Source organism: Tympanuchus pallidicinctus, unplaced genomic scaffold (genome assembly GCF_026119805.1).
Source record: "Tympanuchus pallidicinctus isolate F22 unplaced genomic scaffold, pur_lepc_1.0 scaffold15, whole genome shotgun sequence".
Lineage (NCBI taxonomy): Eukaryota > Metazoa > Chordata > Aves > Galliformes > Phasianidae > Tympanuchus > Tympanuchus pallidicinctus.
Window position 1 is genome coordinate 24,546,187 of NW_026294669.1, and position 27,644 is coordinate 24,573,830.

Consider the following 27,644-nt stretch of genomic DNA (forward strand, 5'->3'; position numbering starts at 1 on the left):
AGAAGTGCACTCATCTAGCAAAGGTTCATTCCCATCAGTCTATCATGTCAAATTACCAAAACACATACAAAGTTGAAAACAAGACAAGAAGAAACCTGAAGTTCACAATGCCTGACAAGCTACTTGGCTGTAAAGAGTTTCCATGGCATACATCAGGACACCTCTGAGGCAAGACAGTGCCTGGAAAATGAAGGAGCAGACACAGGAGCCCAAGGAGCCATGAGGTATCTGGAGGTGCCAGCATGGGGCCACCTTCACTGGACCTGAGCCTCCTCAGACCGTATCCAAGCACATAAGAGAGAGGAGAGCAGCATGCACGCCTTGGGTGTTAATGAAGGCTCTTGCAGCTGCACTCTGCAAGGTTGTCACGGGTTGTCCTCATACAGTTAGGTGGCTTTTGGGTTGGAAAATGCTGAGAAGAGCTCCCTTGCAGTTTGTCTTTGTTAATGTTCTCATTAAGATCCTGTTCTTTTTTGTGAAACTCAGTCCGGAAAGTTACATTCATGCAGGAGCAGGCAGCACACATCCACCCATAGGGATCTTCACCATCCTGAGAAGTAGTACTGTGCCTTCCCACAGAGAGGACAGCAAAAAAGCTTTCTGCAAACATTCAGAATCAGTGCCATAAATCCCATCCTGACTCCCAACCTCCATCCACTGGGGGAAGAAACACCCCAGGTGTGAGGTCCTCTCTGGGCAGGACGTGATGGATGACAGATAGGGAAGCCTCAAGGAAAAAGCAGCACTGACAAGGCTAGCAGCAGCCTCACCCAGAAAGCGTGGAGCTGTCAAAACCTGGGCTGTCAGGATAATTGAAGAAAAGCAATTTCCTAAAGCGTAACAAGCTAGAGTGAAGAAATTGTATTTCCTCAGTGCTAGAAACAGGATACACCGAATTATCACACAGTGGGATAGCTTGGTGAGACATTTTGACACACGTCACTCAGGCATTATAGAGCTGTGGCCTCTTTAGGAAATTAAGTAATGAGGGTGAATGGGAACGAAGCAAAGTGCCCGTTTGCGGAGGATGAGAGGCATCCAGATGTGCACACGGCCGTGACTGCTTCACATTGTGTGCGACTTCCAGCCCCGGAAACCAAAGAGACAATCCTGATGAAATATGCAAGCCCTTGCTGGAATGCTATCAAGTCAGCATCAAACCCAGTGCTAAAGCATGAATACAAGAAAGGAAACTCAAGAGGAAATGAAAAGTGAAAGAATCTCCCCTCAAAAAAAAAAAAAAGTAATAAAGATATTCCCTCTTCCCTGCGCTTCCCCTTATCTCCTCCTGCTTGGGGACCGTCAGTTCTGCACGCAGCAGTCTCTGCACAAGTCCTGTGGGATGCAATCTCTAGGTGTGGGATGAACCCCAGTTCCAGCACCCTGGGCTTTCCCTCAGAGCCCCACAGTACCTGGCTAGTTACAGGCCCCAGGCAGCATGCTGCTCATGCACAGAGCACAATAGAATGTTGGTAAGCGTGCTATGGAGGCCAACAGCAAGAAACTGCACTTAGATAAATAATTAGCAAATTACCTGCCTGAAAATAGAAGTAGAAAACTTAATTCTCCATTGTTAGCAGCCTGGCATCTTTCACATAAATATTACAGCAATAAACCAATGTTGCAGCAAAGGCTTTGCACAGAAGTACTTCCCTTTGCCAAGACATTTTCCCCACAGTAAACAAAACCCTCTAAGAATGCTTATCTTGGTATAAAACCCTGCAAGAAAAATAAACACAATTACGTCCAAAATGAAAAATAAAAGCAGGATGCATTGGTTTTATGGTACTAGAAAAGCTATAAAACTTAATAGCCCAAGTGCAGGAGGTTGGTGCCATTCTCTCTGATCAGCGCATCCCTTCCATCAAATGGCACCTTCTGCAGCAAAGCAGGTCCCACACTGATAGAAAAACAGGAGGCAGAGGGAAAACAAGGCTGAATTATGAGCGATATGGATGAGCAGATCTATTTTCAGGTCATTCAAACTGAATAAAAAAGAGGATTTTGTCACTCTTGTGTATTTCAGACCTACATACCACAGGCCACTTTTTAACCACAGGGCCAGAACACGACACAAAGGGGATGCAGTGCTTAAAAATGCACCAGTTGTCCTGCCAGGGGCCTGGCGGCCAGCTGGCCCTGAGCAGGGCAGCTTGGGCTGGGGGCTGATAAGGCAGCAGGAGGGTGGAAAACAGCCTGCCCCAGCTGCAAGAACTGCAGACAGAGCATCAGGTACGAGGCCAAGGCAGAGCAGGGAGCACCACCAGCAAGGCCTGGAGCAGGAGCTTGCTCAGGGCAGCAGTGCAAAGCCTGCAGGGTGCCCATACCAGGAGGAGGAGGATGCTGAACGTAGTCATTGTGAAGACAACATTTGTGCAGCACAGGGCCTGCGTGAGCACAGCAAGATGGGAATTGGTGCTCATAGCACTGCTAGCTTTTAAGGGGTTTTTAATGAGAAACAGCGCCTGATAAAGGCATCATCTTTTCTGGCATGTCATGACAGGAAATTTGCTACAGGCAGCCAGCTTTGCAAGGCATGCAAGATGTAATAGCAGTTTGGCTTAATTTTTCTAGAAGTATGGGAAAGATGATTTGTCAAGATTTTCAACTCCATCATCCTTGAAAGGGCCTACTTAGACAGCATGCGTGTTGTGTGGCTGTGACCAATTCTGATTTCATAACTAGGGGCACTGGGAGAAGCATGGCATAGCCCTGTACCTGGGCAGCACTGGTAGACACAACAGAGCCACACGGGGAGGATAAGGCCTTGCAAGGAGCAGCTCGAGGAATCTAATTTTGCTCATCAGGACCTCCTCAGCAGCTGAGTTGCAGTCTGAGGGAAGATAGGAAAATAAAAAAGCCGAAACAACAAAACAACCACCTAAAGCATTATACAGAATGGGCAAAAAACACTGAGCAATAAAAACGGGGGGAAAACATTCAAAAGCTATATTAAACAGCAGGAGCCAAGGGAGAACAGAAGGAGGAGGTTAATAAGAAAGGTAACAGGCTAGCTCCACTGAGCAAATGCAGGTTAACAGAAATAATTTCTGCAGGATTTAAAAAGGCACTGAACTGGTTGGGGCAGAAATAAAGAGCCAAGCGCTCTCAGACAACAGTCAAGTGGCTTTAGTGACTTCAAAAATTCAGTTGGACTGGAAAGCTCTTCACTAAAGCAGCCATAGCAAATGCATGCAAATTGCTAAGAGCAAAAATTACAAGATTACACACTTGGGGAGCCACCCTCAGCTGCTGCTAATACATGTGTCTCTGGATTCAGGCAGCAAGTTCAAATGCACCAACAGGCAGCAGGAAGGTGTACAGGAGCACCCAGATGCCTCAAGTGCCTCACAGTTAACCTATTCGTTTCCTTCTAGATGTAAAGAAGCAATTATGAAACCCGTCAGACCATCCCACTTGAGTTCACCGTCACATGGTGGTGGCAAAGAATACTTATCTTTAGCAAATGAAAAACACAATCTGGCAAAGGCCCTGTTTTGAAGGCCCACAGCTAAAAAAAAGCAAAAAAAAAAAAAAAAAAAAACAACCTTTGGCACAGTACAGGCCCCTGTCTGACGTAGTTCAGCACCCTTGCTGTCAATGCCCAGGCACCAGCGGGCAATGCAGGGTTGCTGCTGCTCCTTCAGCTGGAGACTGCACCAATCACAGTTCCTAATGTGCTCTGCTGCCAGGTGCACATGAAGCCAGTGAACAAAAGGCACAGCTTGAGAAGAAATTCTCCAACACACTTCAGAGTGTGAAGGAATGCTGGATAAATACTGTCTGTATCAAGGGTAGAGGAGTTTTGTAGGGCTACTGGCACTGACTACAGTTCCTCAGACAACTCCCTGCTTGGTGCTATTGTATATGCTCACTCCAGAAGGCCCTCACATCTAACACAGCTGCAGCAGGGAAGGGGAAACAGAGCAACAAAGTTCATTACACCCTCCCAGAAAAAGTGGGCTTGAGGATCACAAGGGAGCTATGAGAGAATATTGATCAGCATGACAGCATTTACATCTATCTCAACAGCATAACTGATGGCAGCAAGTAGGCATCACAGTAAAGAGGGCCCTGAAGGTCAGATTTGCAGGAGGCCCCCGGGACACCACATGGCTGGTCATGGGGTTCCTTCCACTGTGTGAGTGCAAAGGCTTTAAGCTCCATTTTAAACAAGGGAGAAGCCGCAGCTGGTGCACAAGCTGAGCAGAAGCAGGCAGCAGAGCCAGGCTGAGTTCAGGTGGTAGGACAGCCCACCACACCACAACTGCCAGCCATCACAGGTGAAATGATGGGGGCAAACAGGACCTGTGAGACTTGGTACCAGGAATGTCTCTTAGTGCAAGTATAGAACGTTTGCACTGCTGTTCCCCTGCAGAAGCCCAAGAATACACATGAATATAAAAGCCTAGGACGTTTTAGCACAACACTTCAGTTTCAGATTTTGTGATATCCAGACTGCCTACTACTGTCTTCCACAAACGGTCGGTTAGCACCAGCAGAGAAACAAGGCAGCCATTCCAAGGCTGAAGCTCAAGGCAGCGAGCAAAACAATCACCTACAGCCTTTTCCCCAAGCATCACACACCTCCAGCTCCAATATGATAGCTGCCTCACACTTGGGCTGAAGGCTCCAGGAGACAGCATGGAAGCTTGGCCCCATTATTGCCTGCAGGTGGGACGATGCCTGGGAGAGGGTTGCCTTCACCTCTGCAGGAAGCCAGCTACCACGTTTAGTTAAGATTTCTCCTTTCAATCACTTCACGGAGTATGAAAGCAACACTTGCTCTTGCAATAAAACCTGCCACCTGCTTTTCAAGTTCAAACTTAATGAGCTTTCCTGAGAAAATAACTGCCAGCTATTGTAAGGCTACTGCTGGAGCTCAAGAGAACTAGCTCAACACAAAGGGCAATGCACCACATTCCTCCTGAACCACCACTTCAAATAAAGCCTGTGTTTTGAAACGCAGCACTACAGCAGCAACTGGCTGGTTTTCTAAAGTCACAGGCTGAGAGTCACCCCATCATCTTCTAAGAGCATTTCTTTGTTGGATTTTTCCCATGGAAATGCTTGAAGAAGTCATCAGATTATTCAGTTGGTTCTGACTTATTCAGCAGAGGAGTATCTCACCAAGCTCATCAGCTGAATGCCCAAGGACAGACAGCACAGTTTTTGCTGGGGAGTCATGCCCAGTGAAAAGCCCACGCTTTCTCAACCTCCATGTTTTTACTGCTCGTTGTTGCCTCAAGTCTTACACCACAGAGCAGCCTCAGCTGTTCTCTTCCAAACACATCTTTACTACTTATTCCAGCGATTCTTCCATCTCCTGCCACTCTGCTGTCTTTTCAAGGGCTGCTCCTGTCTCCCAAAAGGTAAGATATTGTAGCACATACCAGGTTCAGCTTTGCTGAGACCTCCACAATGTGCGTTAGCATGGAGGAAGTATCATTCACTGTCACCACTTATCCCTCAGCCTGAATTATAATCAGGCACTGCAAAATGCAGCCCTAATTACGCTGTCTCAAATGGCTGTGCTGCTGTTCATTAAAAAGAAAAGTCAAATTACTGAATCCCCTTCTCATCAGTCTCTGTTGATGGTTACTCCAGTGATCAGGGCAGCATTAAAGAGACTGCCTATGAAAAGCAAAACCTGGAGAACAGACTCAACTAAGCACAACTGTTTCTCCCTTATAAAAAGCAAATTCAAACGCACTGGGGAAGGAGGCAGCAAAGCAGACATCAGCAGTACTACAAAACCTCAAATCAGAGAACACTTCACAAAACAGATACCAAAAGGAAGATGTAGCAACCATCTACTTATCACAGAGTGCTCAAGGTACAGTTCTGGTTAAACAGCAGTGTGAAAAAGCCACACCTGGAGAGCAGACCTTGCACTGGAGGGTCAGCACAGCCAAGGCAGTCCACCTCATGCAGCCTCAGCTCCCAGCACAGCACCCTGCCAGAAACATGGTACCACGTGCAGCCCCAGCGGCACCCTGCACGCCAATCTGCAACTTGGTGATGAAGCAGAAGCGCATGTTTTAAAGTCTCAGAAAACATAACAGTACAAAAGACAGAATTCCATCAGACCCCCAGTAAGGATAGGTGGCAGCAGACATATTTGCCTTCAAACAGTTTTCAGATCACTCAAAAAAGTATCAACCGTAGTCAAGTAACAAAGAACGAGCAGCTTACCCCCTTTCTGAAGATCCAGGCTCACTGGAAACACTCAAAGGAGGTGATCTCCAAGTAGAGACTGTTCCTCTTCAGCTGCCAGCCCTTGAATGAGGACAGGGAGCAGGAGACCCAGGGTTCACCCCTTGCAATCACTCAGTGACCTGCTGCACCTGTGCTCCCAGGGCCGGCTCCGCCCCTTCAGCAGGTGCTCAATCACGGCTCAGCCACGGCCTAACGGTTCTCTTGCAACCCCTCAGATCGTATTGCAAGCACAGCTCTGCAGTTCACAACAGAAAACAAAAGGGATCTGCTCCCTGGGCCAGCAATCCAGAGTTAGAAAGTACCATAATTAGAATCAGGAGATTGAAGACCTCGGTTTGTTTGCAAAACTAATTACCTAATGTTATTAAAAAGCAATGTAGAATAAACCAGAGCACCGTCAGACTCTACAGCTAGCAAAACGAAGGACAGCTGTGCTTAGGATACACCGTGGGGGGGAGGGAAAGAACAAAACACTTGATGGATTAGATCAGATGTCAGCCTGAGCACCATTCATACAGCTCAGAGCTAGGAAATGGTTCTGAGGGTTTCATCATAGAAAACACAGCCACTTCACAGCAAGATTTATTAATACATCCAAAAGAAAGAAAGAAAATCATTTTGTCACACTATATACAGATAATACATACAGTGTTTTATACACATATTACATCAGTTTTTACACAAGAAAAATATACATAAAAATGTAAACTTTTGTATACAAAAACCCTTAAACAAATTAAACAAGGACCAGATAACAAAAGGAGACCAATCTATCATCATTTTCATTGATTTTTGTTTTTTAAATGGTAATACAGTACATTCATTGAGAAGTATGAGGAACATGTGAGCCAACTGATCCTATTTAAAGGGAAGTACAAACAGGAGCTTTCCTACCCACCCTGGAACGCTGTCAGAATCGCTCTGGGAGCTGCTGGCACTGCGACTGCTCTCCTTGGGCATCCCCAGATTCCGCTCTCCCCAAAGCAGCACATCTGCAGAAGCAGACGGGGCTTTTTGTGCCCGTCAGCGTGGTACAGAATGCAGCAGTGCAAGTTTGTATGTTCCCTTTAAGCAGTCACTATTGGATTTAGCTTTGCTGTAGCAAACTGTCATTTTTCCCAATGTATGGTATGCTGAATACATGTCGGGGATGAAAGGGAACAAGGAAGGGGTGTAAGAGACTGCTAATCCTTGCTACCATGCAGTTACTTCAAAATCAGTTACGTTTGCAAGCTACAATTCACTGGTTCAAATACACTGCCTCACCTGTGCTTTCCCACTGCAACTTTATGCTTTAAACTCGAGTGGCCGAACAGCTGTACGAGGCTCTTTGTTAGAAGGCTGTTTCTGATATCAGTGCGATCACACTGCCTTTAAAATGACATCAAACACAAACTTCTCTGAGACAGCCTTGGAAAGAATGACCGTCCCCATTAAAGCACTTCAGATTGTCCATTTGCCACCTTCTCTTGTATTAAACCCAAAACATAGATATTTATTCTTATTTGCAAAGAGGATATTGGGTGAGGCTGACACCTCTTTTGCTCCACTTGCTCCCACATTTTTGGGGAATTTAAAAACAAAGAAAAAAAAAAAAAAAAAAAAAAAAAAAAAAGCCCAAACCAACAAAAACCCACAATAATACAACCCAAACCCTAAAACCTCAGGCATTAAATAAGAAGGGAACTAATGAATGATGATGAAAAAAGCAAAACTCTTTGGAAAGAAACAATAGACTCCAGCAAAGGCTTCTCACATTAAATAAGTTAAAGACTTGTTACAGACATCTTCATTAAAAATATCTGTCCTCCACGAGTATGTTAACATGAAACACGATAGTGATGCACCAGAATTATTCCTGGAAAGGACAGAAGAGCACGAGATCTCCTCAGTGCCTCAGCACTACCAAATGTAGGAGGTGAACAATGACTGAAGAAGGTAAAATAATGGGGAAAGCTGTGTAAAAGAAACCATGAATCATTAATTCTATTTAGAGAAGGGAGGTGAGCAGAACGTGATTCCAATATGCCTCATGAGGAAATAAACACTTCGGAACTTGCACTTCCATTTCTTTCTTTCCATCTTAAGTGATGGTGGGAGTAAGATCTGCCTGTTTTGTTGTTGGTGGTGTTTTTTTGTTTTTATTTTTTCCTTTTTCTTTTTTTTTTTTTCTTTTTTAGTAACAACCCTTCTAGTAAAAATTCAAAAGAACAATTACAAATGGCTTTAGATAATCAAGAGTCTCCTTTTTAAAATAAAACTTTGATAACACACTCCTCCATTTCTTCTATATATGCAGCTTCAGAGAAAATATCTCATAAGGGACAGCAATTTGCAAAATGTTTAAAAAAATGCTATCCAAGGTTCATAACATATACACATGTATATGCAGGACATCTACACTCTATATACATATTTAATATACGAATGCATGAGTATATACTAGGAGAGGACCAACAAGTATGTTCTCCACATACATAAACTGGAATAGGGTCGTCTATGTGTGCATATATGTGTTATACACACACCCAGTACACAACCATACCCATACGCACACCCAAACATGTATTATAGAAGTCGTCATGTATGATTGCATGAAAGCTCAGATGGAACAGTACATCAGTTACCTTTTTTCCTAATAGAAACACAAGGAAGACAAAATTCCATGGCTGAACTGTGGCCAAGAAAAACAGTGCCATACCCAGACTGAAAACGTGGACTGCAGTAAGGCCTGGTGGCAGAATGGAGCTGCGCTCTCCTCTGAAACCACAGGTAAGCAAGCCATGAATGTCAGCAGTGCTTACGTGTGACTGAGCAGGTTTCTGACAGCTGCTTTCTGCTAAAAGGACAGGGGAACTCCAGCTAGCCAGAAAACAAAATAAAATATTTAAAAACACAATTTACTTGCATAAGCAAAATCATTCAATGCACAATGAGATGCAAAATTCTTGCATGCTAATGGTCAACTCTGCAGCTCACTTTAAAATCTGTTTACTGGTAAAACTAACGAGCTGTGTTTCTCTTGATATGTTTGACAACAGCGCCGCTCAGAACCAGCACAAGGCTGCCTTCTGCTCACTGCTCTCCTTACGGGAAAGGCACACTGAGCTCCCTTTTTCACACTGGGGCTGAAAATTAAAATGTTTTCAGTGGGTTTGCTTTTCTCATTTTGAGTATTTACCTCTGAATTGTGGTGCTGGGTTAACCTTTTAATATTGTAGGTAACTGCATCAGTTTCTAAGAGAAGTTAGCATTCATCTGCAAATCAATCACAGTCATAGTCAAGTACAATTGAGTAACTGGAAAAATCTGCCTAGGGTCAAGCAAATGCTCAGGGCCCAATTCAGCTGCCACTGCAGTCACCCAGAAAATTTCCCTAATGCATAGAAGTGCCGGACTGGGCCATTAGAGCTGCTTACTTCTACAGCATGATAAGCTTCAGAGATACTGGGACAGGGAGGAGCTGGAATGGAGGTAATGGAGTAGCAAAGCAAAAGAGGTCGGCATTGCAAGAGGCCTTACTGAGTATTAATATACACAGAAGCAAAAACGTACCAAGGAAATTCTGTTTTGAGGGCTGAGGTAACAAAAATCAGTGGTGACCACGATCAGACCTATCACTGACACCAACCAAAGCCCTCAGATGAACTAAGACCACGTTGTTTGGCACCACGTGCTTACCTGTTACACATAGGTTATGGCTAGTCTTTCAGCTCACACACTTGTTTATGTTACAGCTAATGCACGTGTGTGATACTACGTATATACCATCTATATATATATCTGTATGCATATATATATATATATACACACATAGATTGATTGCATTCATACCTATTTATCGTGCATCATGAGGACAAGAGCACATTCAGCAAAGTGCTACCAACATCTCATATACAGATATCTCTCTCTGTACAGGTACACACAGAAGCAGGTCTATTTTTCCCCAAAAGGCATACAGATTTATGCTGCTAGCTCCCATTACCACCACACAATGAGAAGGAAAGGCCTCTTGACAACATCCACCTCCCTGCCCTGTTCACTTGTACGTGCAGATGCATGAGAAAAGAAATGCACAGTGGCATGGATGTACTGAGAGGGAAGGGAAAGTACAAAAACTTCAAGGTTTGATTTGCAACCGCTTTTTTTTTAAAAAAAAAAAAAAAGAATTAAAATGTCTGTGCAATATTGGAAGCTCTGTTCATCTAAACAGATTTTTAAAGCCACCGGGATCAGCATCACTAAAAGTGAAACTGCATGAATAAATAACATTTAGGTTTTACTTTTCTCCAGCCTAAATGTTGTAACTGATGCACAGTATGACGTGTAAGCAAAAATATAAGAATGTTTCTGATTCCTCACCCTTTCAAGTGAGAACTCTCAAAGAAATCTTCCTTCTCCGACTATGAAAAAGAGCTAAATAGCTAAAACCAAATTCCAAAACCCACAAGTGGAATTCCCTGGGCTGAAAGTGTATTTTGCTCTGTCCCAAAACAGCAATTCTGGAGCAAAATCAGCACACACAAAGACCTTCAGGAAAGAAAAGAATCTGCTTTGTAAGAGCCTCTTACAGAACGGAGATCGGTCCTCAACCAGTGCTCCTTACAACCTGAGCTGAAAACCAAGTACAACTGGTTAACCACATTTTCCACATCAGACTATAGGAGATTCAGGTATTAATCTGCAAAAATACACAATCCCTCCGTCTCGTCGTCATCACAGAACTCTCCATTTCAAATTCTCCTGAAAAATATCACTCAATTCTTCCATCCCTCCTCCTCCTCCATGTATTTTATGTAAAGGCTGTCTTTGGGAGCTTGGTATTTTCATGACATGTTAAACAGGGCTCACTGCAAGTCATTTAAAAAACAGTAAAATTGACATGATATCAGAATTAGCCTTATAACAGAAGATTATATAGTAGAGAGTTTGAGTTATTTATACAACAGTGAGGACATAGGAACCCCCTACTAAATAATCACATTTCTACAATACATTCCATCACCTCTCGACTACTTTTCTCTTTACAAAACTATGACCTACATACAATATACACATTCGTATCGCACATACATCCCCCCCAATGCATATTTTTGTGTGTATATATCATACATACATGCACACAGGCAGTCTAATTCTATTTATAAGTCACAGTGGGAATTCCTTTGTGAGGAAAGGAGGGGGAAAATTCCTGAATAAGACACTGAGATTTCTAATGTTCTGACTTTTGAAATTCCAACTCATAGAGCTAACTGGAAATAAATACATTTTAAAAAAAAGTCTTAAAACTTGGTTCACAACTTCCAGCTACAGTAGTTGGATTTTTTAATTTGATCTATTTACCCTGTAACTAAATGTCTAATCAATGGTACAAACCACAGATAAATTATTGCAGAATGTAACACTCAAAATAAAATTTAAAAAGAGATATAGGAACAGTGATACAAGGGTTAAAAAGAGTTCTATGCTTTGTTGATACAGGATACCATTTTATTTTAATTATATATATATCTATATATAGATATAGATATAGATATCTGCAAGGTAGCAAAGAATAGCTGTACACCTTGACACGGCAAAATCCAGTGTAAAAAGGTGCTTCACTAGTTTGTCTTCCCAAAAAAGCTTGTATATAATTTTATAGCCATTAAAAACACATATGCAACATAATTCATTACACTCAATACAGCTTTAGTATAAAACTTATAATTTATGAGGTGATGTTAATAGCATAAATTAATATACCATTTCTCTTAAAATCTACAATAAGTATTCTGAAAGCTCATTGGGGAAGGGTATCTTTAAATAAAAAGTTTAAAGCTGAGCGTGATGAAAAAGATTCTGTATGTTGATCTTGAGAGCCCCAAGAAGAGAAAGAGTCCCTAAGCCAGACAGTGGACTAGAAAATTGAACACGGATTTCTCTTTCTCGCACTCTCACTTAGATGACGCTCTACCTTAAATTATTATTTACTTTTAAAACTATTTACTTTTTTTTTTCTTTTTTTTTCTTTCTTTTTTTTTTTTTTTTTTTTTTTTGTTAACTGCCCTTATTTCCACAAGGAATCCCTGAGACATACCCAAAACTGTACAGTGAAGATAATCACTGTTCAGAGAAACTGGTTCAACCCCTTCTGGTAGGATGTGTAGGATATTTTGCATGAGAACCCAACTGTTCATCACTTCAGAATGAATCTGTTTTCATTGGGACCATACGCTGTTCGGAACGCAGGTTAGATTCATTACAGGGTAAATTATCCACTCCAAAGCAGAAGCAAATGCCATGTCAGTCAGCTACATTAGAGCAATCTGCACCAAAGTTAAAGTTTTCCAGAGGATATCTGGGGACATCACCCACCCAGAGCTCACTTCCGTGGGCGCCGGCTGGTGAAGGCAGCAAGCAGATAAAACGTTAGCGCTGCTGGACCAAGTGCACGCGCACGTACTCTGTGCATCTCACCGTGTGTGTGCTTGGGGGCTAGGGAGGGGAAGGAGCACAGGAATGCATTTTTCCCTCATCAACTATGTACAGTTTTAAGGTCAAACGCCTGAATTTCAACCTGTTGACTTCCAAACTAAATTCTGTGAGCCAAGGAAGACTGAAAAGGTGCCAACGCTTATAAGGAGCTGGAAAAAGAAAGCCTTCTCTACTGAGGTCCATCTACAGCCAAACCCACTGACTTAGTTCACGCTCCACTGCCACCCTATTCCACAGGGGCCAGAGAACAAGTGTGTGGAAGCAGAATACAACAGGGGAAAACAAAGAACCCAACAACCAGGGGACAAGTAGCAGAACAGCAAAGGAAAAGCTCCCAGAACAGAGTCACTTTTTTGGTTTGTGTTTAAATGGATGAAGATATGGGTGAGAAAATTGTTCCAAGACACAATATTCTGCAATTCCTCCTTCTCCCACAGGCTTTTCATTCCCAACAAAATAGCTGAGAGAGCGAAGTCTCTCACAGACTAGGAGTCACCTGAAGTTCAAATTTAAGCTTAGTAAATTCAAATGTCAATTTTTCCCCCATCCATCTTTACTTTTAGCTGGGCTTCTTCACACAGCTTTTAAAGAGAATGATCTGTAACATTTGTGATTTTCTATTGATGCACTTCTCAAAACAAGAAAAATCTGTGAGAAGGCAGATGCTCACTAAAAGCCCACACATTCACTGCTGATGCTCCTCAGCATCCAACCTATCAGTGTGCTGTGAAACCCTACTCACTGAGCTGAGAAATATTTGACGTCTAGTACACTGTCATCCTAGCACCCCAGATGTATGCTATGAAATGCAGCAATCTCTCCTTCTTTGTATTTCACAGCCACAGTCACTTAGGACCAAGGCACAGAAGACTTACAGTTGGCATTACCTACCCTGGAGAACTATCTGAGAATGGGAGACTAAAAGAAAGAATGATGGAGAATGCAGAAGGAAATAAAAGGAGGGGAGAGGGGTAAGAGGAGCAGCCCACAACATCCCAGCACTAAATATCACTCAAAAGATCCAAACCTACTCCTTTAGTTAGTATCACTACCACCAGAGGATGCTGCAACTGGCCTGCATAGGAGACTTCTTTACATGTCATGGCAAAAATTCAAAGGCAAAAAGAAACATCCCATGAGGAAAGCTGCCCAGACACCCACACAGTGCTTCACTACAGAAGAATCATCACAGGTAAGTTGCCTACTGTTTGCCTGTTGAAAACTCCCCTTGCTGCAGCTTGCCTTCCACCACTTGAGAGATTTAGTACCAGGGAGCTGGTCCTGCTGATGCCTACAGGGAAATGCAACAGCCATTGCTGCTACAGCGCCATGGAGGAGCCAGAGCTTCAGATGTGGACCAGCAGCATGTGCACTTAATCACTAGGGACAACTTCTCAGTGAAGACACCTCTACAGGGTAATATTCCTCGAGACCCATCTTCCCTAGCAAGGCAATTCAACCCTAGACTGTACTTAGATGTGGTTACACCAAAACAGCCTCTAACTGAATGTGGGTAATAGCTTGCAAATTCATTCCCAGCCCCTCTTTCAATGTTTCTTCCCTTACATTTGTACTTCCAATGCCATCTCTGATTTTTGCCTAATTGTAAGCTTCTCAAGGCATACTAATGTTTTCAAACAAGAACTGTGAATCCTCATTCACTAACCTGCTGAAAGAAGTGGGAAGCCTAGCTGTTGCAGACGATAGTGTATGAGGCAGACCTTCACCTGTGCTACCTCTCAGCATTATTGATGTAATTGTTTCACTGACCTTTATGTCCAAAGACACAAAGAAGCTTGCTACCAATGAGAAAAGAACTAAGCAAGAACCTGGAAGAAGTGGAAAGCTGGAGGGGACAAAAAATGGCATCTTTCCTATCTTCTTGCATCACAGATGCATCTTCTTCTATCAGTTAATGACAAGACCTAAGAACAAATCAGCCTTGAGGTATCTAAGTGAATATGGCTCCCCTCGAAATTGGCCTAAAATCTTCCTAAGTGAAAGTGTGTCTAACAGAACACCTCACACACCAGGCCACCATCAGGCTGCTCCTATCAGCCTCCATGCTGTTATGTGTCATTCTGTCAATTCTTTCACTTTTGTACAAAACATAATTGAGATGCAGCTATTAACAAAAAACGATCTTAATGGTACTTTATTCTAGATCTAATTCTTTTCTCCATTCTCTACAACTCAAATCTTATGTAAGGAAATTAACTTTTAAGTTAAACTAGCTTTATTCCATTCATTCATATGTAAAGGGCATGACAGATATTGACCAACTCAAATCAATGGACTGAAATTGCTACACTGACTCTTTGGTGAAAGGGCGATTAGAGTGCTAATTGCTGTACAAGGAGATGATATTCAAAAACCTCAGCAAGAGAGCATGAATGCTATTCAGGAATTACACAAGGAATGCCTCATCCAGACCAGCAATACTTCCCAGAGGGAGAGGTGCCAAATTTTTGGCTGCGTGAGGTTCTCAATGGGATCTTCCACATCCAGCAGTAAGACACTGATCCACTGAACTCAATGGGCTCTGCAGGCGTAGAAGTCTACTGGTACAAACTCTCCTGTAAACCTAAGATCAGTTCTCCTAAGTTCTCGTCAGGCTGGCAGTGGAAAAAATAGGAGGTGAATCAGGAGAAGGCAAGAATGGTGGCCCATTTCAGAACTCTATCAGACAGGACAGAGGGATTCCTACTTCCAATGTATATGAACAAATTCATTTTTAATAGTACAGTTTACTGCAAACTTAGTTTGCTCACTGAAAAATGTTACCTCATCACTTTTCAGGAAAAGGTCATCAAGGGATATACAAAACTGAAGTTTAAGTAGTGTAAGAGTTGATGTCCTAGGTTGCCTTATAGGAATGCAGATCCATAATGGCCAATGATTTCAAACGAGAATTATGAACCTGCATAACTTTGATAGCTTTTGAAATTCCCTGATTAAAATAACACTCAGATTAGGATCTGGATTCTGTTCTGAATTACACCAGTACAAACTCACAGTGACCTTATACCAAAGAGCTCCTCTGAAATTTATACCAATTTGAGCAAGCAGAACTTGGCCCTCCATCCCTCCCCCCCCTCACACCCTGCATTTGCTAAGAAAGAGAAATGTAATGTGGAGCAATTAAACCCTGCAATAGCTGCAGCTTCATGAGAGAGTTTGATGGGCACAAGAATCATTTCAAGACCAAAGTCCTGAAACCAATTTATAGAAATTAACATCCTCTAAAAGTGACACAAATACACAAGCAGATTAAAGAATTAACCATTTGGTATACTAGTTCTTCACTCTTTTTCAGCCAGTCACCCAAAACATGAAGAAAGAATATGGACACAAGGAAAATAATTTGCAAATCAAACAGTTGTCTCCTCAACAAAGTGTGGGGAACTTAATACAAAAATAAATAAATGCCTTGTCAGATTTGCCTCATTTCACAATACCACTGGGCATTCCTCAATCAGCAGGACAATCACAAGCAGGATTTCATAGGCTTCAATTCAACTTTTTACATGATTTAAAAACATTTAAATGTTACAAACATATTTAAATCACCACTTAAAAAATATTTGCCTTATATTATTAAGATCTATTTTACCAAGTATGAAATAAGGACTTCATAACAACAGAAGCATGAAAATCATTTTTGTTTCCTCCACCCACATACACTTGCAATTTCATAAAGGACATACATGTCATCCATACTCCTTTAAGTTTAAGGAGGACAAACTTTTCAAGAAAAGGAGATAGTATGATTGCTATGATAGTAAGGAGACAAGACCTCTCCCATTTAAACTCTGTTCTTTAGCAAGATGAAAGGAGAGGTTTGGGTCAGAGATCGACGTGGGCCTGACTGCTAACGAAATGACTTTCTGTAGAAACTAAAATTAGTTCAAAGATTTCTTGCTCAAACAATTTATTAGGCCTCCCTATCACATGTGCTTGGTTCTCAGTTTCCTGGATTAGACTAGAATATATGCAATAGGATGTATTACACTAAGGTGGAAGGAAATCCCTCTTCTACAGTCGGAGACTGAAATGTGGGTTCTTCTATTCTCACTCATTTGCATCACAGAAACAAGTCAAGAATAGTAGAGAACTTGTTATACTAATGAAATAGGAGTTGCTTTTACAGTCAAAGTATAGTAGCAAATCTGAGCCCTATAAAGTCACAAGCAAATTCCTTTTTTCCCTTCCAGTAAAGAGATACATGTAAACACCTCTGGATTTCTGCTGCTGTTATCCCTTGGATTAAAAACAAAGTAAAAAAATAAAAACATCTAAAAGCTAGTGGACTCCATTCTATAAGAACTGAAATTACTCTGAAATTACTACCTAAGAGTCTGAACACTGTCTTCAGCAGGTGGGCAGTAAAAGCAAAACTGTCCTGCCAAAAAAAGAAAGCAAAAAAACTCTTATTTACCTATTTTGCTTTAGTGATTTATCTTTTGGTTAGCCACGACTGCTGATAGGTACCTGCTAGTTCCTTACACACACACTCAGCTTCATGTTAAGAGCATCAAGTCCCATAAGAAATCCAAAAACAATATGGCTTGGTGTGAAAAAAAGCTAACAAAGTCACAATTTGAAACAATTTGAGAAATGCAACCATTTGGAACTTACCAAAGGGCCTGAACTAGACTTGTGTGGATGGGCAGAATACCAATTGAATTCTTCCAGTTTCACCTGGAAAGTACCTGTCAGCCTGTCAGGCAAAGAGTCTGGGACAAAGCCACACTTGAAAAGGCAAATCATCAATGTTACAAGGCCACAGTAATTCAGCAGGGAAGGGAATTTCTGCACAGGAATCTTCGCTATACCATTATTCTATTTCAACATTTCTGGTTTTGTTGTTCTTTTTTAGTTAGATTTTTTTTTTCCTCTGGGTTAGCTTTGCATCAGCCTTCAAATTTATGGGCAACAGTCAATTGTTCCCCTTGCTGCTCAATGAATTAAAAATCATCATCATCAAAATAAAAGTCAGCATGCATTAAGAACAGTGACCAGATCCAAAAGGGGACAAATCCCACTTTTTCCACTTCTTCACCAAAAGCAGAAGAAGAACTGCTGCTTCCTGCACCCCAAACACACACACCACGCACACAGAGGAGATCAAGACACTATCTTAACAAGCTGTCAAACTCATTCTTGAACATGGTCTTGTTTTGGGACTTCAGTGCACTATTCTCAATTCAATGTGCGCAGCCAAGTTTTCAATGCCAGATGCTACCTTTGGGAAAATAAAAAATAATAATAATAATAAAAAGACTTCTGCCCACTGGAAAACTTTCTACCAGATGCTAATGGGATGGCAAGCACTGATCCAAACCCTAGGAATCAGTAACATGCATCCGTAATCTGAGGTATCTTCCCATTGCTAGGTCTTACTGCTAAGATCAATTACATCCAGTAACTGTGCTGTATCCTTAAGGAATTACTGGGGAACAGTGAACCCGCCTGCACTAAATGAGCACCAGTGCGTAACAAGCACATGTGAACGCTACAGCAAGGTTCACAGAGGGCTAACCCTGGTCAGTACTGAAGCTGGGGTTTTCTTTTTAACCCTTTCGTTTAAAAAAATTAAGAAAAAAAAAGGGGGGGGGGGGGGCTTGGAGGGAAAGGAGAGGACAGAAAAAAAAAATAAAGGAAGAAAAGAAAGAAAACACAGGTCCCCCATCTACCTGCACAGAGCCAGGCAGACAAGCTCAGCTGGAGGTGGTGAAGGGCGCAGATGCGTTATTGGTACTGGTAGCGGTGGCACCGGTCACTGCAAAGCCTGTGGGAGGAGCTATGGAGCTGTGGCTGGGCTGCAGGTCCTTGGGGATGCCACTGTGGGAACTCAGCTGGTGCCCAAAAGCTGCGCTGAACTGAGGGAGCTGTTGTTTAGGGGAGGTGGAGGCCATGAGTTCAGCGGAGGCAGGACCCATGCCACTAAAACTGGTCTGCGGCAACCCCGGAAGCACACTGGAGCTGTTGGGGGTCACAGTGGCGAAGGCAGGCTGTGTGGTCTCTGAGTGCGAGGTGGTAGGTGGTGTGGACAGGGAGGTGGACAGGAGATGTCCATCTGCACCAAGAAGGTTGCTAAACGGAGAGGGGTCCCCAAGATTGACAGGAAGATTTCCCCAATGAGTTCTGGGGTTGACCACCCCGCTAAGTGGCACGTCCAGCTGAGTTGGGAGCAAGTGCTGTGCCATCATGGGCATCTCTGCTGAGAAGGTAGCTGCCAGGTTATCACCAGAAAAGGATGCGGTGTGAGGGGATGTGATATGGTCACTGTAGGGAGACGGCACATGCTCGCTATCATAATGGCTTCCATGGGGTGAGGAGTGTGAATGGTCACTGCTGTATTGCTGTCGTGAGGTGATCAGGTCATCTGCCTTGCTCAGCAGCTGGGCAGGGTGGGGCCTCTGGGAGGCATGGCTGCCATCGTGAAGTCCATGAAACTGTCCTGGGAAGGCTCTCTCCCCAAGGCCACTCTGGCTTATCAGAGTGGCAGAAGTAAGGCCGACGTTGGCTGGGGCTGAGAATTGCCCCTGGATCTGCCCTGCCAGGGGCGTAGGTGGGTTGGACAAGGTAGCAGAGCGGAGCAAGTTCTCATCCAGCTCCAGACTGGAGAAGTTATCATGTACTATACGCCCATTCAACAGCTCCCCCAGATCCGTGTTAACCTCTCGACTCAAGGACTGCATTCCTGGAGCTCCAGCACCTGTAGAGAACACCCCTATCCCTCTATCTGACAGCTCCTGAACTGGCACACCATCTGTCTGTGTAAGTACTCCAATGGTACTCAGGCACTCAAGAGAAGTTACAGCCTGTAGGGCCCGTTCCAGTTCTTCAGCCTCTTCTGTTGTTGGAAGGAGATCTCCATTTTTACCTGCAGAAACAGGGACATCAGAAGTTAAGCACTCATCTCAGGCAGCCCCCAGCACTCGAAGGATGTAGGGGTACAGAACAGCAGTGTATAAGCTTCCAGAATGGCTTGTGGTACAGAGAAACCTTTCTTCACCAGTGTTGACTACAAAAGCAGCGTAAGAAAAACTGGAAACTAAAACGTTCCTCTCCTGTGAAATTCCTTCTCCCTTCCTCCTCTTCAACTTGTAGTATAAGGTGCCCCCCACTCTCACTGGATTTAAAGCAAAAACGCTTAAGCAAGATTTTCATCAGTGCTGCAATAAAACAAATTCAAATTGTCTACAAATTCCTTTCTGCTTACTGCATTACAGCCTAAAATTTATACAATCAGTACAATTTAAGCTAATTTCTACTGAAGTGCATACACTGATATCATATCTGGTCAGAAAATGAGCAAAGAAATCACATATTCCACACAGCTCCAAGCTGTTCTTATTTCTTTGTTACCTGTGATAGTTACCAAGCTACAGAATCCAGAAATTCAGGCTGATCAAAAGCTAGTTTCAAAAACGTATTTAAAGATCTTATTTTCACTCTCCTCTCCTTTTATCAAAGACCAACATTGAACGTGATTTCAGCCCCACTCAATGGCAGAAAGATGCCATTACTAAGATTATGCTTGATTAAACTGCAACACTGACAGGCAATAAAAATGCAAAATGAATTATTAAAAAGCTAAACCAATTAGGATTTACAGAGCAGTAATTATAAGAGCAAGCATTCATCTATACACACCAGCCTTCTCAAAGGCTGCTTTACTTCAGAGCTCACAAACAATAGGGAAGACGTATTCTCCCTTGTCTAGAAGTTACTGCCTCTCTGAGAAAGCAAGCAGCCCCTCAAAACGCATGCTTCAGAAATACTTGTTTTTGTAATTCACTGACTGCCTTCACACTAGCATAGAATAAAATAAAACGGTACCTTCAAAGAAATCAAAATCTTGCAAGTCATCGGGCAGCCGTGGCAGGACATCAGAGAAGTCTTCCTGATTCAATTCCAAGTCATGTGGAATGTCTGTGATTTCATTGGCGATATCATCAGGCAGCTCATCGGCACTCAGCTCTGGGGTGGAGGGGCTCCTGGACAGAAAGAACCGTTAGTCCCCAGTGTTTGACTTTGATTCCTTCAGACAACAACTATGAATGGACATTTCCTCACACTTTATCCATCAAATTCAGTATTTGCTCAGTTCTAAAATTACTGACTCTAAGTTCAGTTGTTTTTTTTCCCCAACAGTCACATGGAGATGTAATTTCTCCAGAAGCATCTTCCTGCTCCAGATGCTGGCAGCACAGCAACATCACACCTTTCTACAGTACTTATTTACAACATTCAAGATAGCAGAGAGCAGGGTGGGACAAGGCTGCCACTAACCGTATATGGGGCATCTCTACTGGCAGTGAGACACTGGCAGGCATGGTGAGGTTCCCTTGGGGCACTGCAGGAGGAATTGGTTTCTGGGGCCGGCGTGGGCCTCGCCTTCTCTTCTTCTTGTGTTTTTTGGTAAGTGCGGGTGGCTTTGTTTTTTTCCTGGGTTTCCTCTGCTGCTGGTGCTGAACTTTACGGGAGCTGTCCCCCCTCAAGAAGTTGTCCTTTGGGAACAAAACAATAGCAGCAGAAGCAAATAAAGAACAAATATTACTTTTCTTGCCTTTCTTTCCCCTCATTACGTTCGTATGTCATGCAAGAGAGACCACTAACTTAAACCCAGGCAAGACACAAATATTAAGCTGTTTCTTCCCTCTCTGGCAAAAAAATCACAGACACCAAAGTTTGGGGTATGGTAAATAGAAGAGGCTGTATAGTGTAATTTAACAAAACCATCGTAACAAATCCTAAATCTCTGCAAAACTGTTCTTTTGGTAGCATTCCTGTGAATGCTTTGGTAAGGTGGTAATAATGGAGTGTAGCAGCTGCAGACAGCATCCTCAACTGTCCTCTTCCGTATAAAAGAGACAGCACTCTAGGACTAGGGATTTGTAAAGAGTATGGTTGAGTAACTATGGCTTCACTGCTTTCTAAGAGTAACCCAGTGGCCATTTACAAAATAAAGCAAATATTTTTCAATTCTCAGTTACCATTATGCTGGGAATGGCAGAGGATTTTATCTGCTGCAGAACTAAATAGTGACAGACACAGTAAAGACTAGCTGGGAAAAGGGAAAACATCCCATACAAACCTGTTTGTTTAGCAGAAACCATCACATTTTAACCTAGAAAACTCAGTATTTCAGAATTCTTAGAGAGAGGGGGCAAAAAAAAAAAAAAAAAACACAAGAAAAACAACAGACTCCAACAACAGAACAAAACAGAACCAGCAGTTTTATGCGTACTGCCTTGAAGAAAGGGCAAGACAGTAGTGGGTGCACATGATCTGAGAAGTTTTGTTCTGGAAGATTGAAGGCATAAAGGGAGAGTAGAGGACACCATCTCTATTTGTGCCTTCTCTCACTGTGTTGTAGGCCACTGCTTTTCCTCTGGGATGCAAAGATCCCTGAAGGGGATTAAAGACAGCTTCTTTAGTCACTGAAAGGTAAATTAAGTAGCAAAATCATTACGCTTGTAATTGCTTAATTGCTATCTACACTTCCTCTAGAAAATGCCTGGGATGCTGCGTAGCAAGGTTGTTTGAAAAGCAGTGCTCTGTCCATACCACAACTCATAGTACATTCAGAACCAAGGGCCAGGAGTGAGTCCAAATAAAATGGCCACAGGATCTCTAACAAAGACTTTTTTATTTCTTGATACAGGAGAGGAGGATATTCTCATGTGCACTTTGTTACATCATCAAAAGAATCTAAAAGATTTCTACAGCATACTTTACACTAATCAGGAATCTTTTACTTTCTTAAGAAAGTAAAAGGCAATGAGCTCTTAAGTTTGTGAATTCTCCAGTTATCAAGCAAGTGTTTACTCAGTACAAAGAAATAATTATGGTTTTGTACTCACCATTTTTTTGGCATGTTCTTCGCACAGAGGTGTCTGATGTGTAATGTCAAAAACTGGCACAGAGCACTGCTGACCATCTGCAAACTTGGCTGTGCAACTTGAGAAGAGCTGCTGAGAACGGTTCAGTAAGATATCTGCGCATTTCTGAATCAGGAATAACACACAAGGCAATGATGGAGAAACGCCCTTTGATTTATCCATCTGGTAAAGATCAGAGCCTTCAACTTTATCTGTCCACGGATGCTACTTTTAATGAGTATCTTAACTTTGTTATTCAAGTTCAAAGCTAGGTAAGGCTCAAACCCAAGTTTTAAAGTGAAAAAGTGCATTCATGCAGAATCTTTAATGATTTTATTATATATTGAGATAGTTTTATGGAAGCAGCTATTTCACTAATGAGTTCTTAGCAAAAAGAAGTCTTTTCCTGGATTCTTAATCAATAGATCAATAGTACCAGTTGAAGCAGCGTAGTCAACACGACTATTTCCTTACAGACTAATGACAATCCATACTGAAACATTAAAGAAAGACTATTTCTTAATTCAATCTTTTGAGGTACATTCTTGGCATTTATCTGTACAACTCAGACAAAGAAGTTTCAAGATCCTTCCTGCTCCCCTGAAAAAAAGATGTGTAATCAGACACAAAGGTCAAGTAAATCTAAACGTAAGCTCACTGATATTTCCTTCAGAAAAATTCCCTGCAGAGGTGAAAATGTTTCTAGTCTTAAAGCAAATCAAACAGGTATTTCATTGCGGCTTTTTCCAGCAACAGTAGAAATACTCCTTCGGTCTTGAATAGTTTTCAGTTTGTTCTACCCTCAAGATCATTAGGTGTGCTCAAAAAAATACTAAAATGCTAAAATGCAAAAGGAAAAGAAAAAGAAAATGGGAAAAACAAACTGCAGAAGGCAATCTCGATTGCAGACTGCTTGTTTCAGGTTTCCAGTGAGAAGAAAGTATAAACAAAACAGGTAGAAATGCAAAAATTACTATTCTTGACCACTCTATATACACCCACAAACAAAACCACTTAAAGAAAAATAAAATAGAATTCTGAGTCACATGGAAGATCCAAAACACAGCCAAACCAAACAACTGAAAAGGTGCACCATCTGCTAGCAACTGGAATAGAGACACGCTAGTCTCTTAAAATACCAAAACCTTCAATAGAAGGAATTTCACCTACAAAAGCTCTACGTCTTCACCTATAAAAATACCAAGACTGCAGAATTCTTAAGTATTCCAGGTCAGAGGTCTGCTTGTTTATAGTGTTCAGAATTAAACCTCACATCTAGTAAGCTTCCTCCTCTCTATGAGCTTCACGCATAAACTCTTTACATCTTTCCAGATGTTGCTTGAAATTCTCTGCACTGGGAGTTCTTCCTCATTTAGAATTTGGACTTTCTGACTCCCTCTCTTCTGTTTCTTCAGCAATGCAAAATAACAGATTTCCACCTTCCCCAGTCACTGCATTCGTCATCTTTTTCAACCACATGTGAAAATTTGTTTCTACAAACCTTTCATAGGTAGGCAGCCTACTTGAATCTACCAAGAATTATATGAAAGCTATGAGATTGAGGGCCACGTGTTTTGTACCATTTTATCCATGAAAAAAGATCATTTTCATACAGATTTTTTATACCCACTAGACATAGCTTACGGGAGTAAAACAATGTGACTACGAAAGGTATCAGTAACAAACCATTTATCTTCATTGCCTGCAGACCCACAAGGAAAAACTAAAAGCAATACAGCTGACAAGACACTAACAAACACTCATTACTTTGTGACAACATCTTTGTCAACGAACAACTCTAAAGCAGGAAAGCTTCCACTTCTAAACAGTTAAAAGGATACGCTGAAAACAATGCCTGGTGAATGGAAGGGCCTTGTTAGTGCATGGTTCTCCCTTCGAAGTCCCACTACAGGCTGTTGGTTCTGCATCTCTCTGCCTGGCGTGGCTTGCGCTGAAACAAAAGCATAAAAGAGTTTGGAGTCCAAAACTCAGTCTCAGGTATTAACTTACCACAACCATTCCACTGACTGTGGCACAGCAGGATGAAACACTGTAGATCACATGTGTGTGTGTCATGATCCAGATGGGTGCACATCTACTACCACACTCTAAACAGGGATACAGAATAGATGTCAATGAAAGGTGGATACAGAATAGATGTCAATGAAAGGTGAAGGTATGACTGTATTAACAGGATTGTTATTAATTTGATGGGGCCTTCATTGTAAAGAGAGGTGCTCTGGTGCTGTTACTATGTAAATATTACTACACCCTGCAACAGAGCCCTGAACAGCAATAAGTGAGTGTCATCATTGGTGATCCTTAAAATGAAGTCAACTTTCAGAATACAAAGTATTGGGTATGCCCACACGGGCAGTCAAGTGCATTTTCAAGCCTGTTCACAAATCAAAACATGCCGAGCATCCCCAGAGCTTACATGCAAGCATGTGCTCAGACAGACTGAGCTCTGGAGTGGCAGAGCCTGAGCGTGCTCAACATGGGTAAAAGCTCTCCGTCATCAACGTGCTACAGCCCAATCCACCAGCAGGTCCCCAGAGTGCTTCCTCAGCACAGCCTCGGTGCTTTGAGCCTGAGCTGCAAGCAGGCAACCAGACAGCAGTGTGGATGAGTACTGCAAGTGTTACACAGCTCACTCGGTGTTAGCCTGCTCTCAAGGCATTTGTCACCTTCACGTAGATAAAAGCTGGAGGTTCCAGGGCTGAATTTCACCTCTGTACACGTTGTTTTCTAGGTTGACAAAAAGCTGTCTGTAGCCTGACTGCTTGCCTTCATCCATTACTGTCATCAACTGCACTTTGACTGAGCAAAGTTTTAGTTAGCGATACTACCCATGAAAGATTTTGTAAATGAAAAATCTGCAGTTACCTAATTTAACTAGAGCAGTGATGACAGGCATACCTGGTTACACTAGTCTTCTGAGAACAATTTAATCTTTCATGTAATGAAAGGCCTCAGTAGCAAAAAACCCAGAAAGAGTTTGTCAGTTCTGGCAAGGGTTTTGCTGTAGCTGAAGTTCGGAGACATTTATGTGTCTTCATAAACGAGTCGTATACCTCTATATTACACTTTTGAGAAGTTATTCCAGCATCACTCCACCTCCCCAGCAATAAGCCCTCCCACTGCCAAGAACCACAGCCCACTGGCCAGGAACAAGAGCATCTAATCATCAGAATACACTCTTGATACCTGGCCTGTCTCTCATACCAGCTCTCCCCAAACCCACAGTAACACACCCTGTAAAGCAAAATCAAGAAATCAAAGGGAACTGGGGGTACCCAAGGGTTCAGACTTACTCAGTCTCTACACAACACAAATCAACCAACTCTCAGTACGCCAAGAGCTGGAGGGATGTTGACATTACCTAGAAAAAATTCCCACTGAAGGTAACCTTCAGAGCTGTTAGAAGATTTTTGTTACCGAGTTTCATTTAATGCTAGATTGAGTTAAATCTAATAAAAAGCATGAACATAAGTTTGATTATCTGGGAAGAGAATTAAAAAGTGGTAAAGGCTGGAGGGGAGGGGAGTTTAAAAAAGCAGGAAAAAAAAAAATGAATTGAAGCAGTAAACTGCAGACCAAACTCAACACTTTCTGCAGAACTGGGCTTAGCAAAGTGCCAGATATTTGGAGACAGACAAAATGCATACATTCATCAGCAAGAATAAATTTTAGTGGGCCACTAAGTTCTCTTAAGATATTAAAGAATCCAGCTACCTCTGAACAAGCAATCCACGTTTTAGAACACAAAGCTGAAAAATGCCTCTTTTAATAGAAAATGCCATGATTATTTTACCCTGATGGCAGCATTTTCATGCCACGGCTGCTATGCTGTGAGCATGCCTACCAGTTTCAGAGTTCAGCATTTCAGCTTCAGCTGCTAGAAACCCTGCCCACCTTCACCCTGCCCCAGTCATGGGTTACTGCAGGTGAAGCTCTCACCTGCTACGAGCACAGGTCGCTCTGCGGAGTTCCTGGATCAGTTGCCCGGCACGCTCTGGCTCTCTGCTGGCCGCCTGCAGCAAGGCTTTCCGGAGCGTGTGCCGGCATTTCTTCTGACGAGATTCTGCCCGCTCCAGGCGGCAGAGGTGCTTGTATTTCTGCTGAAAGTAAGTGCAAAGTCTGGTCACCCTGGAACTCCTGTCATCCGCATTGTCATCATCGGACCTGGAGGCAAGAAAAAAGAAATAAATACAAAGAGGCTTTAAGCGATTTCTTTTTTTTTAAAGGAACTTTAACACATCTATTTCATAGAATTGTTAAGTTGGCCTCCATCTTCTAGCCCCACAGACATCCAAAGGCTGCAAACAAGCAGGTTTGCTTGAGAAAAGGGTAAGAACAAGAACCTGTTTGAATTCTAAAGGTACTTACCCTTCTTAGCATGTCATTATTAGAGATTACATCAATTTATCATCAACTCTGACACATTTAAATGTCTGGAGCCTGCTGTTCAAAAAAAAAAATCTATACTGTTAACCTTTATTTACTGTAAATGTCTCAGCAAATGAGACAAACTCTTAAATCAAAGTGCAATTAATGGTGAAGACTAGGGTGGGGAGCTACTCAGTGGAAATTTATTGAAGAAAGGTCATGTGGAGAAGATGGTCAAATTCTAACAAGTACCAAAACTGCTGACCTTTTCCAATTTCCCTTACTTTGCCAAGTGGTGTTTTTCCTCCTAAACCAGCTAGCTGTTCATGTTCCCTGCCTCTTGCACTAGACATATACCAATGCCATGCCCACAGCAGGAAAGGACTTATTCCACTCTTCTTACTAAGAAATACCCACAGTGTGTCCCTTGACTTTTAACACGCAAACCCAACCCTGCAGCTCTCACAGATAAGCCTGGACTGATATCCCAGTTTCATCACAGTTAGCTGCATGAACACCGTAGGGTAACACAGGCCACCTCCTCATAACTGCACCAATTCTGAGAGGATTTTTAAAAAGGGAGCAAGGGGAAGTAAGTACCAGTGGCTACTTTGTAAGGAGATTTTAAGACAGCGCTGCTCTCCCTTGCTGCAACGCTACGCATGC

The 27,644-nt window shown here is 42.4% G+C and overlaps 1 protein-coding gene across 7 annotated transcripts in view; it reads right to left on the reverse strand.

Moving 5' to 3' along the window:
• Window positions 1–6,788: 6,788 nt before the first annotated feature.
• Window positions 6,789–27,644, reverse strand: part of INO80D (INO80 complex subunit D) — a 43,985-nt gene continuing 23,129 nt past the window's right edge. For 5 of the 7 annotated variants that reach the window (XM_052674696.1, XM_052674698.1, XM_052674694.1 and 2 more), the window contains 7 exons: window positions 26,550–26,774; window positions 24,431–24,540; window positions 22,572–22,705; window positions 20,998–21,215; window positions 20,545–20,702; window positions 18,393–19,585; window positions 6,789–17,941 (listed from right to left, as the gene is read on the reverse strand). In XM_052674696.1, coding sequence (XP_052530656.1) covers window positions 18,417–19,585; window positions 20,545–20,702; window positions 20,998–21,215; window positions 22,572–22,705; window positions 24,431–24,540; window positions 26,550–26,774 — 2,014 coding nt within the window. In that variant the 3' untranslated portion in view covers window positions 6,789–17,941; window positions 18,393–18,416. The remainder of the gene's footprint in view (window positions 17,942–18,392; window positions 19,586–20,544; window positions 20,703–20,997; window positions 21,216–22,571; window positions 22,706–24,430; window positions 24,541–26,549; window positions 26,775–27,644) is intronic. The other 2 variants (XR_008204629.1, XM_052674699.1) reach the window with 2 other exon arrangements.